Source organism: Sinocyclocheilus grahami, unplaced genomic scaffold (assembly GCF_001515645.1).
Source record: "Sinocyclocheilus grahami isolate Dianchi unplaced genomic scaffold, SAMN03320097.WGS_v1.1 scaffold356.1, whole genome shotgun sequence".
Lineage (NCBI taxonomy): Eukaryota > Metazoa > Chordata > Actinopteri > Cypriniformes > Cyprinidae > Sinocyclocheilus > Sinocyclocheilus grahami.
The window spans coordinates 981,555-996,279 of record NW_015505535.1 but is presented as its reverse complement, the minus strand read 5'-3'; the positions used below and the strand labels follow the sequence as shown (position 1 = coordinate 996,279).

Here is a 14,725-nt window from a genome sequence, read left to right as displayed (position 1 = left end):
GGGAGCAAGTGATGTACAGTAATGCAGAATTTATCCAAATCTGTTCCAATGGAGAAACATACTCATCTACATCTTGGATGGTCTGTGGGTGAGTACATTATCAGTCTGTTCTTCTTTTAGTAGTTAGCTCTGTTAAAAGTTGACAGTTGTTTGTCTTCCGAGTGTGTTATCAGTTCAGGAAGATAAGCCTATGTTTTTGCAATATGACAATGAAAAAGAAGAAAACATCTGACATCGATCTGAACGTGCTATATGCAATACATGCAATTATACAATATCTGATTCTAAATTAGTGTAAAATATTGTAAAATCATGACTTTTGATATAATAATATACTTTATTTGAAAATAGGGATGCCAGTCTACATCTATTATGCTGATGGAATCAAAATATTAAACCATTAGAAATTGATTAATATCTGAATATTACAGGAAATGGTTTCCTTTCACCATCAGCTTTTTTTCATTAGCCTATTTAGAGTGTTTTACTGAGTAATTAAAAGCTCACAAACGGATGACAAAATCAGTCCCGCCCATCTGGTGTCAAGGAGACAGCTGTTACATCCCTTCTCTCCCGGGAGCAGATAGAAGAGCTCGCTCTGCTATTTCAGACAACATCGATAAAAACACTATGTATACACAGCATGCAAATCGTTACAGTGACTCTCGATCGGGTGCCAGAAAGAATGAAAAATCTTTATAGCTAATGAAAGTGCAAATGAGGCATTTGGTTAATGATGGGTGAGGACAATATTGGCCTGATTGCACGAAAATGAATTAAGTAATGCGTGTTATGCTCTGAGACAATTGTTTCTTTAAAAATCAATTTTAATGAGATGCGGAATGCTGTGATTTTAAGAAGGAACTTTTTTTCCGCTCTTCTCGCACACATTTAATTGATATAGTCCCATTATTATGCTTGTGTATTGGTCTATTAATCACAGGCAGAGGAGCGTAGTCATATATCTATATGCTATATAAATAAATATACCCGGAATTGTACCGTCCCACTCTTTAGAACACACTGTATTAGCTGAATAAATTCCCAGGACTGCAGGACCTCTAGTAGAAAATCCATATCTTGATGCTTGACAGTTTACATGGTGGAAAGTGTTGCAGAGTCATACTTGCTTGAAGCATTGCATTGTGCTCTTTTTAATGAGGCGTGAATAAATTGTTGTGTTTTCTATCAGGATGCGTAAAAGGGGGGTGAGTGTGAGATGGATTAAACACATCAAGTGGGTGATATCACTCATGCTAAGCTGAATAGCTCCTTGTAGACACATCAGTTTATACTGGTTGTAAACAGGGTTTCTGCGGGTCTTAAAAAAAATCTTAGTTTGCTCTTCCACAACTGAAGGCCTTAAGTCTTAAATTCATACAGTCCTAGCATTAAATGTTGCAAAAATCATTATCTTCCTCAGCAATTGTCTTTTCCAGTACAAATATAAACAAATATTCAAATGCCAAATGAAGAAATTAAGTGTTGTTTTCTGAGAAATTGACTAAAATTGAGGGGGAATAAAACATTTCTGTTTTGCCTTTGAGTTAAGAGATTTTTCTGAGCCCACTGGCACATATTTGCTCTTATTTTAATCATAAACTGACTTCATTTTGATTAATTTCAGAGAATCTGAATTACATTATCTTATGTAATTTTGCTTCTAAATTAAATTGATCTTGATTTAAGAATGTTTTTGAACTGGAAAAATTTGAAAAAAAAATTACTACAGTAAAAGTTGTTTCCGTATTCTAGTGTTGGAGGCATTCAAGCCTTTTCTTTAATGAATTAAAAATGGAGATCAGTAGGAAGTTGTTTTCTCAAACTTTGAAGTGTTGCTAATACACCACATTGTGTACTTCCCATTCATTTACTTTTAGATAACATATTGATGTTCACTTCAATTTATTCCTTAAATTTCCTTTAAATTTACCTTTATAAAACCTGCAGAAACCTGACTAAATCACATATCAAAACTGCTGTCTCCCAGATCTGTCTCCATCTGCCAACAGTTCATCTACTGTGCCTCTCAAACATTTTGAATAGGTAAAGTTAGGCTCTGGTTTCAGTGCGGTTTGATAGCAGGGGTGCGTAAGGTCACCCCAGGGTTGGCCCAAAGGGAAAACCTCTTTATGTTACATAACAAGAGCAATACAAATAATATAAAAGAATGAGAAACAACATCTGACTCATTCGTACACAAACGTGTAAGTGTAAATGATGTTTGAAAACTTAATTGATTGTTCATTTTGCCTAATTGCAGTTACTAATTGCCTAATAACTGTGTGTTAGAGGCATAGAAAGTCATGCACAGCCTGAAGGCATTGAAAATGTTAAAAGGGAACAAGTGTTTGATTATGCGGTGACTTGTTTTATGTATTTCATACTATGATAAAACACCTTGATATGCATTGTGCCAGATGCCATGTTTGAAAAGAAACTTGTGCTGCTTTTTAGCTGGATGTTTTGGTTGAAAACCCATGCAATGCCAAATGAAGATTTAATAGCCTGTGCAATTACTAAGTCTGATTAGCAGCCAGTGAGTTCAGATGCTATAAATTCAGGATTGTTTTCACCGATTCATTGGTGCTGATGAGGCCTGAATCAACACAGTGTGGTTGGACAGATGGAAGAACCTAAAGGGACAATAGGCATTGTAAACTACAAATAGGCTGCAAGATTTCTTAATATGTCAAATTATTTTCTTGTCTGCAAAAAACTGACTTGAATTGGCTATGCAGTGATTCAGTGTGCAGAGTGTTTAGAATTTTTGTCATGTTAGTGTATTATCTAGAAGCAAATGTTCTTTTTGTAGGCTATTTAAAGAATGTTTTAAACAAATTCAAATGCATTTAATTGGTTCCCATTTAATACATCAGTCAAGTAATCAGAGCAATACAATATGCAATGGTTTGCATTGTCATAATCCATGAAAAATGGCAGTGTAATGGGAACGGACGGTATGTTGAAACACATTTTTAAGTGGGACAAAACATAAACTGTATTAATGTACTGTATACTATCCATTTGCATTGATTCAGTTTTTGTTTTTAATTATTTAGGCTATCATAAGTGTGTTCTTTTCTGGTAATGTATAGTTAGGCTATACATAATTTACATATAATTCCATAGGCCTATTTAATATAATTCTGTAATTTTGGAAGAACACAGTTTAAGGTTGGAACGGACGGTATGTTGAAACACATTTTTAAGTGGGACAAAACATAAACTGTATTAATGTACTGTATACTATCCATTTGCATTGATTCAGTTTTTGTTTTTAATTATTTAGGCTATCATAAGTGTGTTCTTTTCTGGTAATGTATAGTTAGGCTAGATATAATTTACATATAATTCCATAGGCCTATTTAATATAATTCTGTAATTTTGGAAGAACACAGTTTAAGGTCGTTTAACCCACACAGTTTAACCCAATCCATGACATTAACCACAGGTAAGATGGCTTTTTAAACAACTGTTTTAAACAAACAAAAAAATAGTCTTTTAGAAATGATATTCTTGTAATAAATAAATCTAAAGAGCATCTAGTTATGACCGTATGTAGATTTTAATGTATGAGAACGGAAAGCAACTCACATGGTTACCCCCTCAGGTAAACAGCTGAAAAGTAGCCTACTCTCCTACAATCGAACTTTTGTGGTCTATTAAACGTTTTAAAACACTACTGAAAGTTCTTTATAGTATGTGTAGAATTAATACCGAATTAAAACGTCTTAAGACATACTTCTGGTGGCGTTTAAGCCTTTAAATAGAGGCGGTCAAAACCTAATTCATACCCTCACTGAAGGCATCGATCAAGTAATCAGTACCATAATACAGTGGTTTTCGTTATTTTGATAATCAGCGCAGATGGCAGTGTAATGGAAACGGACGGTATGCTGAAGTACATTTAGAGTGTCTAATAAGATTTAGTAACTAAAAGGAATATCTTATGCATTTAAACCGAGCCTTCTCTATAGAGAGCGCAGCACTATATGCGCTGAGGAAGCGGATCGCCTGTAAAGCGGCACTGCGGCAGTAATGTATCAATGCGCCCGGCGCCCGCTCGCTCCGGGATCCTGAAGCACGGACTCGCGGAGAGGAGCAGCGTCGCTTCCTTTGCAGGATTTATTTGTTTGTGGAAAAATTTCTCTTTTGTTTTCCGTTCTAGAGCAGCGCGCATTCCGAAAGCCGACGACTCGCTCGTACGGCCCTCCTCCACTCGCCAGGCTTTGCATGTGTTGCTTTTGTCCTGCAGGAGAGAAGGCAGGCTTTGTTTTTTGGTGGATCTAGAGCTGAAGGAGGCAGTTCCAGGCGCTGCTGCTGCTGCTGCTGCTGTGGGCTGAACCGGCCACGGTGCGTGAGATTTACTGACGGAGTGAAAGAGAGAGAGAGAGATAAAAAGGACTCATGGAAGACAGCGAGAGTGAAGGGAGAGCTGGCAGGGAGTGTAAATACATTAAAACCATTTATATATATTTGGGGTGTGTGTGTGTGTGAGAGCGCGCGCATGTGACAGGAGTGCCAGCACAGGGCATCATCAGGTTAAAGGGATATGTGGTTGGGAATAGCTTTGTAATAATAGCCCACCTGGACTATTGGTCATTGCTGTTGGTAAAATGTTTCTGGAATGCATAATTCATTCGAAAAAGTCAGATTGCAATACTGATATTTGGTAGTGGTGGATTCTGAAGACAGATGAAGGTTGGTTGCTAGTGAAGTTTAAGTTGATGGGTGTCTAATGATGTCATACTGTAGCTGCTGTAGATGTTCATGTCATCTTGTGAAGTTCATGTTGATGCTTGATTTTATGATGTCTATGTATCTTGTAAACTTCACTGGATAAGACACTGACATTTATGGCTAGTTTTGATATAATGACATGTTCGTGTCATCAGATGATGTTTAAGCTGATGCTTGATTGTGATGTCATAATGTAGTTGCTGGATCTGGTAAAGTTGATTGATTGGGATGTCATTGTTGCTACTGTAAATGTTCATGTTGTCTTGTAAAGTTGACATTTTTGGCATAATGCAGGTCATCTAATGATGTTTATGTCAGTGATTTAGTGAAGGTGATTATGATGTCATAATGTAGATGCTGTTCGTGTGATTTACTTTGAAGCTTATAGCTGGTTATGATGTCATAGTGTAGCTACTAAAGGTGTTCATGTCATTTGGTGAATTTGAAGATTGATGATCATAATGTCGTAATGCAGCTATTGTAGATGTTCAGGTCACATATTTTTGTCATATTTACATGTTAGACACAGACTGGAGATGATTCTGGTACAAACTTCAGCACACAACTTGACATAACTAATGACAGAATGATTTAATATTTTGAGCAATGTCTTGTTTTATTTTGAGATTAATGAAAAATAATGCCTAGCATGAATAATTTGAGCTGATGTTGCGATGTAAACTGTAGTTGCTATACTTTTTGACAACCCTGAGGGTGGCAGATTTAGCAAGGTTTTCAGAGTTTTATCTATAGTTTGGTGACATTGAAAAATAAACAGAGGAACCCTGAGTAGAGATTATCAGTAGAGTGCAGAATGATTGTGGCTGACTTTACAGAAGATGACTGGAAGTCAGCCATAAATGTTCTGTCTGTGCAATCAGCTGTACTAAAATTTGCTGTGAGAAAATGACTCTTTTTTTTCTTGATTCACAGCTCTGTTAAGAAAAATGAATAATTTCCCCCTCCTTTCTCCAGTTATAGCAGTCTCAGAATAATGACAGTGTGCAGGAGGAGAAATATAAGCTCTTGAATATGTAATACTGGAGATCTAGACCCAGCTCTGTAAATGGCTCATTATATTATGTATTTAATTAATATGCAAGAACACATTCTGAAAAATTTCCTACAATAGATTTTGTTTTCTTTCAAGAAACTGTAAGATCTGGGAAGAAGGGAAGTGACTGTAGCCATTGTGGAATTAGATCAAAAGGAAGGCATTTTAAGATGATCTCTTGCAGAGAGTCCAAATGTGTTGTGAAAATTGCTTTATTCATATGCCTGCATGATATATTCCTATGTATAGCTAAGGGTGGGGATTCTGGGAAGGCTCTCAGAGAGAACATTTCAAACGTCTGCTCTCTATCTCTTTGACATGTAGGATGGGAAGGCGTCAGACTGCACTTAAACAGAGTGTTGGGTCCGTGAGGACAGCCATGTGGAGACCTGTTACAGCTCCGTTGGAAGACACTGCAAGTGGTCTGCCAGTTTGTTTCCCTTAAACGTGGGCTGCATTTGGAAGTTTGGATATTTTTCCAGTTTGGCAACCCTTAACAGAATTCGATTTTGGATTTCTGTGCTTGTGGATATATGCATTTATCCTTCTGGAATCTCATGTGCGTATCGCACTCCAAGCAAAGTCACATAGCATCAGCCGGTTTTGGAATTTGGATAATTGCTCATCCCTCACTGGAGTACAGTTATTGAGCTTTCCATTACAGGTGTTTGTTTGGAAATCTTTCTGCATCCACCTCTGAGCGCAGGCCGAGAGCCTCCTAACAGGAAGTGTTCGCTTGAGTGTGTCATCTGGTGAAATGGATGGCCCGAGGTGCAGCGGGATCCGGAAAAAGCGGAAGTCTCGGTCGGTGCGAGACCAGAAGCACGTGTCTAACGGGATCAGGAATAACCATGTCCGGGGCACTGTGCTTCGATTCTCCTCAGATTCGGAGAGGGAAGACAGCACCAACCCCTCCTCTTCCTCACGACCCAGGCCACCGAGGAGGAAGAGGAAGGAGTCTACCTCTGCTGAGGAGGACATCATTGACGGATTCTCAATATCGGGATTTATGACGCTGGAAGCTCTTGAGGTAAGAGACCAGGGTGTTTTTTGGAAGTGCTTGTTTGGTTTGGCTGTGAAAAGCTCAGTCGTGGCATAATGACTGGTTTATTATTGTCTGTAGACTGCTTCTTTCTGGACTCTAATTGCCTGGGTCTGTTTGCACAGTATTGGATTTTCTGTTGTTTGTGATTCAAGTAGATGTGGCTTTATAGGTTGTTGTTTTTCTGCCAAAGATGTAAAGTGTGTCCGAATTTGCTTGCTTATGCACTATTCTGTGTCATTTTGTAGTATAAATGGCGTGACTAGTGTGTTCAGGCTGAAAATTCCAGCATGAAGTGCACTTCAAATACCCAGATCATGCACTTATTTAATTGAAAAAAAAAAACAGTGCAGAATGTTGGACACTTCATGTGTTTATCTGTTGCAGCTTTCCTTATGTAGAAGAATAAAAGGGGCTTAGACTCTGATGTTGGATGATAAAATAATCTTATAAAATTCATACACCAGACAGTTGAGTGTATAGTGTGTCATTTAGGAGACAATTGCCCGATGTTATGTGGTAGCCTACTGCTTTAAGATGCTGTTTTGAGAACGTTAATGACTTGAAGAATCTAATATAGGCCTAAATGTTTAGAAATCATCATATATGGAGATTATGTCATAATGTAGCTGCTAAAGATGTTCATGTCATCTGGTGAAGCTGAAGATGAATGATCATGATGTCATAATGTAACTATTGTAGATCTTGAGGTCACAGATTTCAGTCTTATATTAAGAATTTAGTCACAGATTTTGGTAAGAAAGATGATTCTGCTAAAAAAAAGCACCAATAGTTTAAGAAACAACTTAAACACGCAACTGGAGCAAAGCCTAGTCTCATTTTGAGATGAAAAATAATACCTACAGTGGAAAGAATAATTTCAACTGATCTAGGTTTGAAGTTTAACTGTACTTTTATTGGAATCACTTTTGCATTATTCTCATTTTGACTACAGAATTATATGGAAGTTTATATTACCGACTTGATATGTAATTATATGTAGAAAGTCCTACATGGCTGGAAATGAAATTTCAAACTTCAGATGTTTGAAATAAGGGTTAGATGTACGTACCAGCCAAGTTAGCTACAAAAAAGGCATCTAGATCTCTAACTCATTTTGACAGCCTCCTTACTGAAACTAAGCAAGCTGCTTTGGTCTGTTACATATAATCTAGGCAGACTGATCAGACATACTGTGTGGATGTTTATTATTGTTCTGTTTATTAGTAAAACTGCTGTATGAATTTAAGGCTGTTTACAGCCTCCAAGTGGAGCTGGAAATATAGTCATTATGTGTTACATGCACAGAAATTATAAAGTGAAATAATTTTTACCAGTGGGAAACTCTGAATTTTTGTAATTATACCTATTTTGATACTGGAAAGGTTTTTGCTTGGGGTCCTGCTAACAAGTAGCTTTCTTCGTGAAAAATTTAAGGGGGTCTGAATACTTTCCGTACCCACTGTACATGTCTGCAGTTATAACTGCGGAAGGTGCTGTCTTTCTATATTATTATTTAAATTTTAATTAATATTTTGTAGATAAAAACTGAGCTAAATATATAAATTAAACATAGATTGGGTATGCAGGTGTATTCACTTATGGTACAATATTTGGCCGTCATTCACCATTACTTCAATATTGTGTTTCTGACTTTGATGTGTCATTTCGTAGGTGCTTCCCAGGAGCACTTGAAGGCGGTATCGGCCTTCGGCATTGTTTCATTTGTCAGTCTTGACAGGACATCTGTAGAGTGTCATCCTGACTTTCAGCATCGCTCTTGCTGTTAAAAGCCCAACAGTGTGACACGACAAAGCTTTGCACGCTTTACCCTCACATCCCCTACAGATGCTGTTGCATTGTGTTGAATGTTCACTACAGTAATCTGTGAAAGGAGCCCATCAGCAGCTTACGCTGCCACGCTAGCGCTCTGAACCGCAGTCGCAGTTCTCCAGGGGTGACATCCCCATTCACCGCTCTTCACTGTTCTGGGATCTGTGACTCATAGCCATCCCCTCCATGCTCTCGTCTTGCTCCATTTAGAACCTCACAGAGCAGGAGACCCTAGACTAGATCCTACATGTCAGCAATCAGCTCCATTCTCATTCATGCAGCTGAGATGATCACAGGACTTAATGAGCCAGTGCAGCTAGCCAAATCAAATGTATCTCTGTCTATTCTAATGTAAGTATACATTGTACAGTTGAAATGCTGTAATAATTAAAATGTATTATTACTGTTTATTGTGGGTTTTATTTTGTTTTAGTTGTGTGCTTTATTTTGTGTTGTAATGTTTTTGTTGTTGTTTAGTTTTAGTTGTGTTTTTTGTAGGGATGCAACGATACAATTTTTTCAGAACCGATCCGATCCGATACAGAAAATTCTGAGTATCTGTTGATACCGATCCGATTTGATACAAGCGCAGTTTTCTTTAAATCAATGTAGAATTTCTATACCTCTGTGTGTTGACCTGATCATCACTCTTTTGTGTGTTAAACGCAATATACTAAATATAGACAACTGCATTTTAATGAAAAAGAACAAATTTAAAAAATATATAATCATAATCTATGACAAAAAATACTATTATTACTATAAAAACTAGGTTAGTGGATAATTCAGCAGCAAAAGATACTCTAGTCTAGAAGAATCATGGGTGCACAATAATTTGATAAAATAAACATTTAGTGAAACAACATTATTTAGTGGGGAACAAATTAAAGTTAATAAGTGTAGGACTAAATCTGGTAAAATGTTACACATTGCTCTTTGTATTGTTGTAAAATACATTCATGAAAAACAAGTAAATATATTTATATATAAATATATAGCCTACTATAAACTAAAATACATTTCTTTTAAATGTATAGCACAGTAATGAAGGCAGCAACATATGATAGATAGGACAGAACAAGAAAGACTATTAATAATCTTTCATTGCGCAAAAGTATTATAATACGAAAGGGTATGGTTCCAATACAGAGCGGCACAAAGCGCTTATGCACATCCAGTGCGCAGAATGATGCGCTTGAAGCAACACGGAGTCACAGCGCGCAGCATAGAAAAGTTATAGAGATATTGATGCGTAGTGTGTAATATCGGTGCAATAGTTTGAGCCTTTTCTTTTAACAGTTTCAAATCTCAGTTATTGAGCACTCTTGAAGAGAGTTTAATAACGAGTTTAATAATTGAAGAGAGTCGTAACCGTACGCGACACACAGTTTGAATGCTGAATGAATGATGACAGACAGCTGCAGCGGAGAGAAGAGTTTACGTAAACTTGAATTTAACGACTTAAATATTCATCTGTACTTCACATTGCACAGTTTCAGAACATTTGATACCTAGCGCACGAAAATGTTATGGTGCTTTATGGGCTTAACAATAACACAGAATAGTATTCGCACAATATCGGATTTGGATCGGTCTCCTTTGACTGATACCCGATCCGGCAGAAAATGCCAGTATCGGAACCGATACTGATTATCGGATTTATGCATCCCTAGTTTTTTGGTTGTGTTGTGGTGTTTTTTTGTTTAGGTTGTTGTTTTGTATTTTAGTTCTTTACTGTTTTGTGGTGTTTTGTTTTTAGTTGCGTTTTTTTGCGTTTTAGTTGTGTTTTGCATTGTGGTGTTTTGTTTGGTTTTAGTTGAGTTTTTTTGTGTTGTGGTGTTTTGTGTTTTAATTGCTTTTTGTTTTGTGCTGTGCTTTTTTGTTTGTTGTTTTGTGTTTTAGTTGTTTTTTTGTTTTGTGTTGTGTTATTTTGGCTTGTTTTTTGCCATTATTATTAATATTGAATATAGAAAAGGTTTGGAAAACTAGAACGGGAGATGACAAAAGCAGGAATCACATTTTCTGCATAAAAAAACATCAACACAAACCACTATGCCACAGCTCCAACTTTATTGCATTTATTTTTCCCACATGAATTTAGCCTATATCCATTTTGCACTGATTGTTTGCTGTTGTGATTTTGGCCCATAAATGTAGCAGTGTTTGTTTGTCCATACGGATCAATGTTTACAATACATCAGAGCCATCTTTCTTTTTATCCAATACACCTATTCTCTCTTTATCCAATTACATTTAAACTGTCCCTCTCTCTCTCTTCCTCTGCCTCACCATTTCTATTTCTTGTCCTTCTTTTACAACAATCCCTTGATGGTTTCAATTTGAGAAGAAATTTGTCCTCAATTTGCCAGGAGGTGCTTGAAGAATTTGTACAGGTATTCCCAAATGACACATTGAAATCAAACTCGTTCCACTCCAGTGGACAGACTCGCTCATATAGAAGTGAGCCATCAGCAGCGGGTGTTTATTAATGCTGCTTAGTGCTGGAACGACAGGCCTGAGAGGCAGTGTGTTACACCACTTTGAGAAATTACTAAATCATCAGGCCTGGGCCGCCTCGAAAAACCTCCTCCCCCTTGGTCCCTGAGCACAAAGTTACCACGTAATCGTTTCAACCTCCTCCCCCTTGCCCGCCCCTGCATCCCCAATTCAATATTACTTAATGCCTGCACCACTGGTGCCCTTAAACCACTTTATGTGATCATTGTGTTGTAAAGCTCCGAGCTCATTTGATTGAGAACAGCAGTCACCCTGTGCGCATTCCCCACTCCATTGATCCACTCATAAGAAAATGGTTAAGTCAGTGTAAATAATACTAATGTGCTAGAATGTGCCTGGTGCAAAACAAAGCGTTTGGTCATCACAATAGCTTTTCTCTTTCAGTTGACATTCAAAATGGCTTTTCAGATCCTAATGTGAACAAATCAAGTGTTTATTTTTTGTGTTTGACGCCATAATGTTCTCTTCTTTAGCTAAGTTGATGAGTAAGTGACAAGTTAATGATTTCAGACTGCACTTTTATCATTTATAAATATTTACACAGCCTGCAATAACTCAAATGCAGTTCTGGAAAAAAATGTCAGTTTTGACATCAGATTAGCATTTCAGAAAGAGACAGGAAAAAGACAGAGCGGGGACCCATCATGTCAGGCAGTAGATGGTTGAAAGAGGAAATTAGGTCATGGCCGGAGGAGGGGTTGGCACGGGGCCCAGAGGGGCACATCTTTCGTCTGTAATCGCCTAATGCCACAGCAAGACAAAAAGCACCCTGACAACTTGTAATTCATTTGATATGTGAATGAACTCAGTGTTATGAATTCATGAAGGTTTACGAATGGGCACATGTGTTTAGTTGCATAAGTGTGAATCATCTTCATAATGTAAATTGTTTTGGAAAAGTCAAATAAACCTTCAAATCGTACTTATTGTTGTCTCTACAAATTAAGCCGGGAGAGCAGAAAGTGTGTTTACATCCCAAAAACAATTACACACTTCAGTTTTAAACACTTACACACTACACTTTAAACACGTGTGCGTGTAAATTGTCTGGTATTTATGAGGAAATGCGCAAAGTGTTTATTTTGTCTATTGTGATGTAATCGTGTCAAATGCGCTATGACAGAAATGTGTTCTTGGCAGAATTGTGAGACAGGCTATAGATTTTCTGAGCTGTAGATGTCTTCTTTGCTGTTTAGCAGACAAATCGAAAGATGGAGAGGGAGAGACAGATAAAGAAAGGGCAAAGAATTGATTACACTCTTCATTGAGAAGAATATTGTTGCACTGAATATATTGACATTGCACGTGTGGCTAGTTAAAAACACACGTAAAAATATGTTAATAATTATGTCGGAATAAAGAAAGAACACTCGTCTTGCAAAATGAATAAAGACACTAATTTCTTTAGTACTGAAAATCGCAGGTGGTTTTGTTTAAGGCATACTCTGAATATTTCCATGCATGACAAATGTCACTTTAAGCCATCAATTAATTTCCTCCCTAACAGTGCTTATATCTACTCATGGCAGTGACAGCTGATATTCATTTAGACCTCATTTGAAACTGTCACAATATGATGTGTGATATGCATTAATACAGCGCTGTAGGAGCCATGACTGACACATCAAATATACCGTCCTGTCACTCCAAGGCATGCTAAATGCAGCCGATGGATCATACGGTTGTTACGCTTTTACATTCCTTCCTACTTAAATCGTGTCCCTTTTTGGATGAAGTTTTGGATCATAAATGTGTAGTAATACTTTTGCTGTTGTTGGGTTATTAATGCATGATATGGGATTGCAACTGAAGCTACTGGGCAAAAAGAGTGAATCATTTAAGATACAAAACATGCCAAAAGCAATTCAACTTCAGCTAAATGTGGCGTTAAGGCTGTCTCTTGTTCATACTTTGCTGATGATGGTAAAGTATACAAATGTATATGTTCGTATCTACCATATTTTGCAATGCAGAAGCTATTTTTGGGGAAATCTGGAAAACTTCCATTTTATTGGCTGCTGTGTAAATAACTAGAAGAATAACGAAGTGCAGTTTAACAGCAAAACTACTTGCACTATGTGTTCATGATTATGATACTGAATTTAAATAATATGATAAATACCCGTTTGCAATTTTAAGCAGTGTAATGGACTGTTTTTGTACACCAGATGCCTTGAACATTCAAGTTACAAATGGCTGAAAGTCTGAAACCATTCTTACAATAAAATTAGGTGGCTAAGCATAGTATTACTTTGTAGTCACATTGTAAAAAGCTTTGTAGCAATCATTACATTTAGTCATTTAGCAGAACAAAAAAGCAATGATATGCAAGTGCTATAACAATAGATAAAGATAGAATAGAAAAAGAATAGAGCAAGCTAGTGTTAGAGGCCTTTTTTGCTTTTGATAATTGTAAAATAAATAAAAAGAAAACACATAGATAGAATACAAAAAGATTAGAAAAGCTAGTGTTAGTTTTTTATTTATTTTTTAAATAGAATTAGAATAGAGAGTGCAAGAGTTAGAGGGTCAAAAAAAGATGGAAGAGATGTGTTTTTAGCTGATTCTTGAAGATGGCTAAGGATCAGTCAGCCAAATCTCTAACCGTAATGATTAATTATTGACTTTGAAATAAATTATTGGTTGTTAACTTTACTCTTCAACTCTTACACATTTAAAAAATCTTTGTTTTTGAAGAGGATGTTTGTGAAGAGGAAGTCATCCCAAATAGTGCAAATGAATGCGCACTTTTAATCTCTAATGCTATTTACAATATATACTATACACATTTGGTTGTAGTATAAACTAGGGGTCGACCGATGTGTGTTTTTCAGGGCCGATACCGATTATTACAGATCAAGTAGACTGATAACCGATATTTTGAACCGATATATATGTCTGGTGTAAAAATTCAAATTAATGTCAAAATTAAGAATAACAAGGGCTCTGACAAAAACTGCCTTCCCTGGTGTTGGTTGAGTGTAGTACTCCCAAAGTAAACTCTTTATTTTAAAGAGTTAAACTCTTTATTTTTTGGCAAACAAAGGGTTTACCATTAAAATTAAAACATGAATGAAATAGTGTATTGTGTGATTATTCTTAACAAAAGTTGTAATAATTGTTGTAGTAGTCAGGGGTTAAAGCAAAAAAATATATATTTTGACTGAAAAATTTTCCTCGGCCAAACCCCATTCCTCAGCCATACCTGTCACACACCCAGTTTAAGAGCAGTGTTTTTCTTCTTGTAATCAAGAGCGCTTGTCCTCCTAATTAAAAAAAATTAAGGAGCACCTTCTGATCAATAATCAAAAATTCTGATCAAAAATTAGCCTTCCTAATATGAGGTGAAGTGATTTACAGGGGCATTTTCTTTTTACCTTTGCATTGGCATCATTTTCATCTGTAAAATAAAAATCTGTAAAAAAAATTTAAAATTTCTATTTAAAACAATATAATAAGAAGTAGAATAAGACAAATAAGTTACCAATCATGAAATTAGTATTAATGAAAAATTAATTTGTACTACAGAGGTGGCA

At 36.6% G+C, this 14,725-nt stretch overlaps 1 protein-coding gene across 3 annotated transcripts in view; it reads left to right on the top strand.

Moving 5' to 3' along the window:
* The first annotated feature begins 4,044 nt into the window (after nucleotides 1-4,044).
* The window catches only part of auts2a (activator of transcription and developmental regulator AUTS2 a), a 405,306-nt gene continuing 394,625 nt past the window's right edge, over nucleotides 4,045-14,725 (top strand). For 2 of the 3 annotated variants that reach the window (XM_016229710.1, XM_016229709.1), the window contains exons 1-2: nucleotides 4,046-4,356; nucleotides 6,122-6,827. In XM_016229710.1, the coding sequence (XP_016085196.1) occupies nucleotides 6,555-6,827 (273 nt within the window). In that variant the 5' untranslated portion in view covers nucleotides 4,046-4,356; nucleotides 6,122-6,554. Of the gene's footprint in view, nucleotides 4,357-6,121; nucleotides 6,828-14,725 lie in introns of all 3 variants that reach the window. The other variant, XM_016229711.1, reaches the window with a different exon arrangement.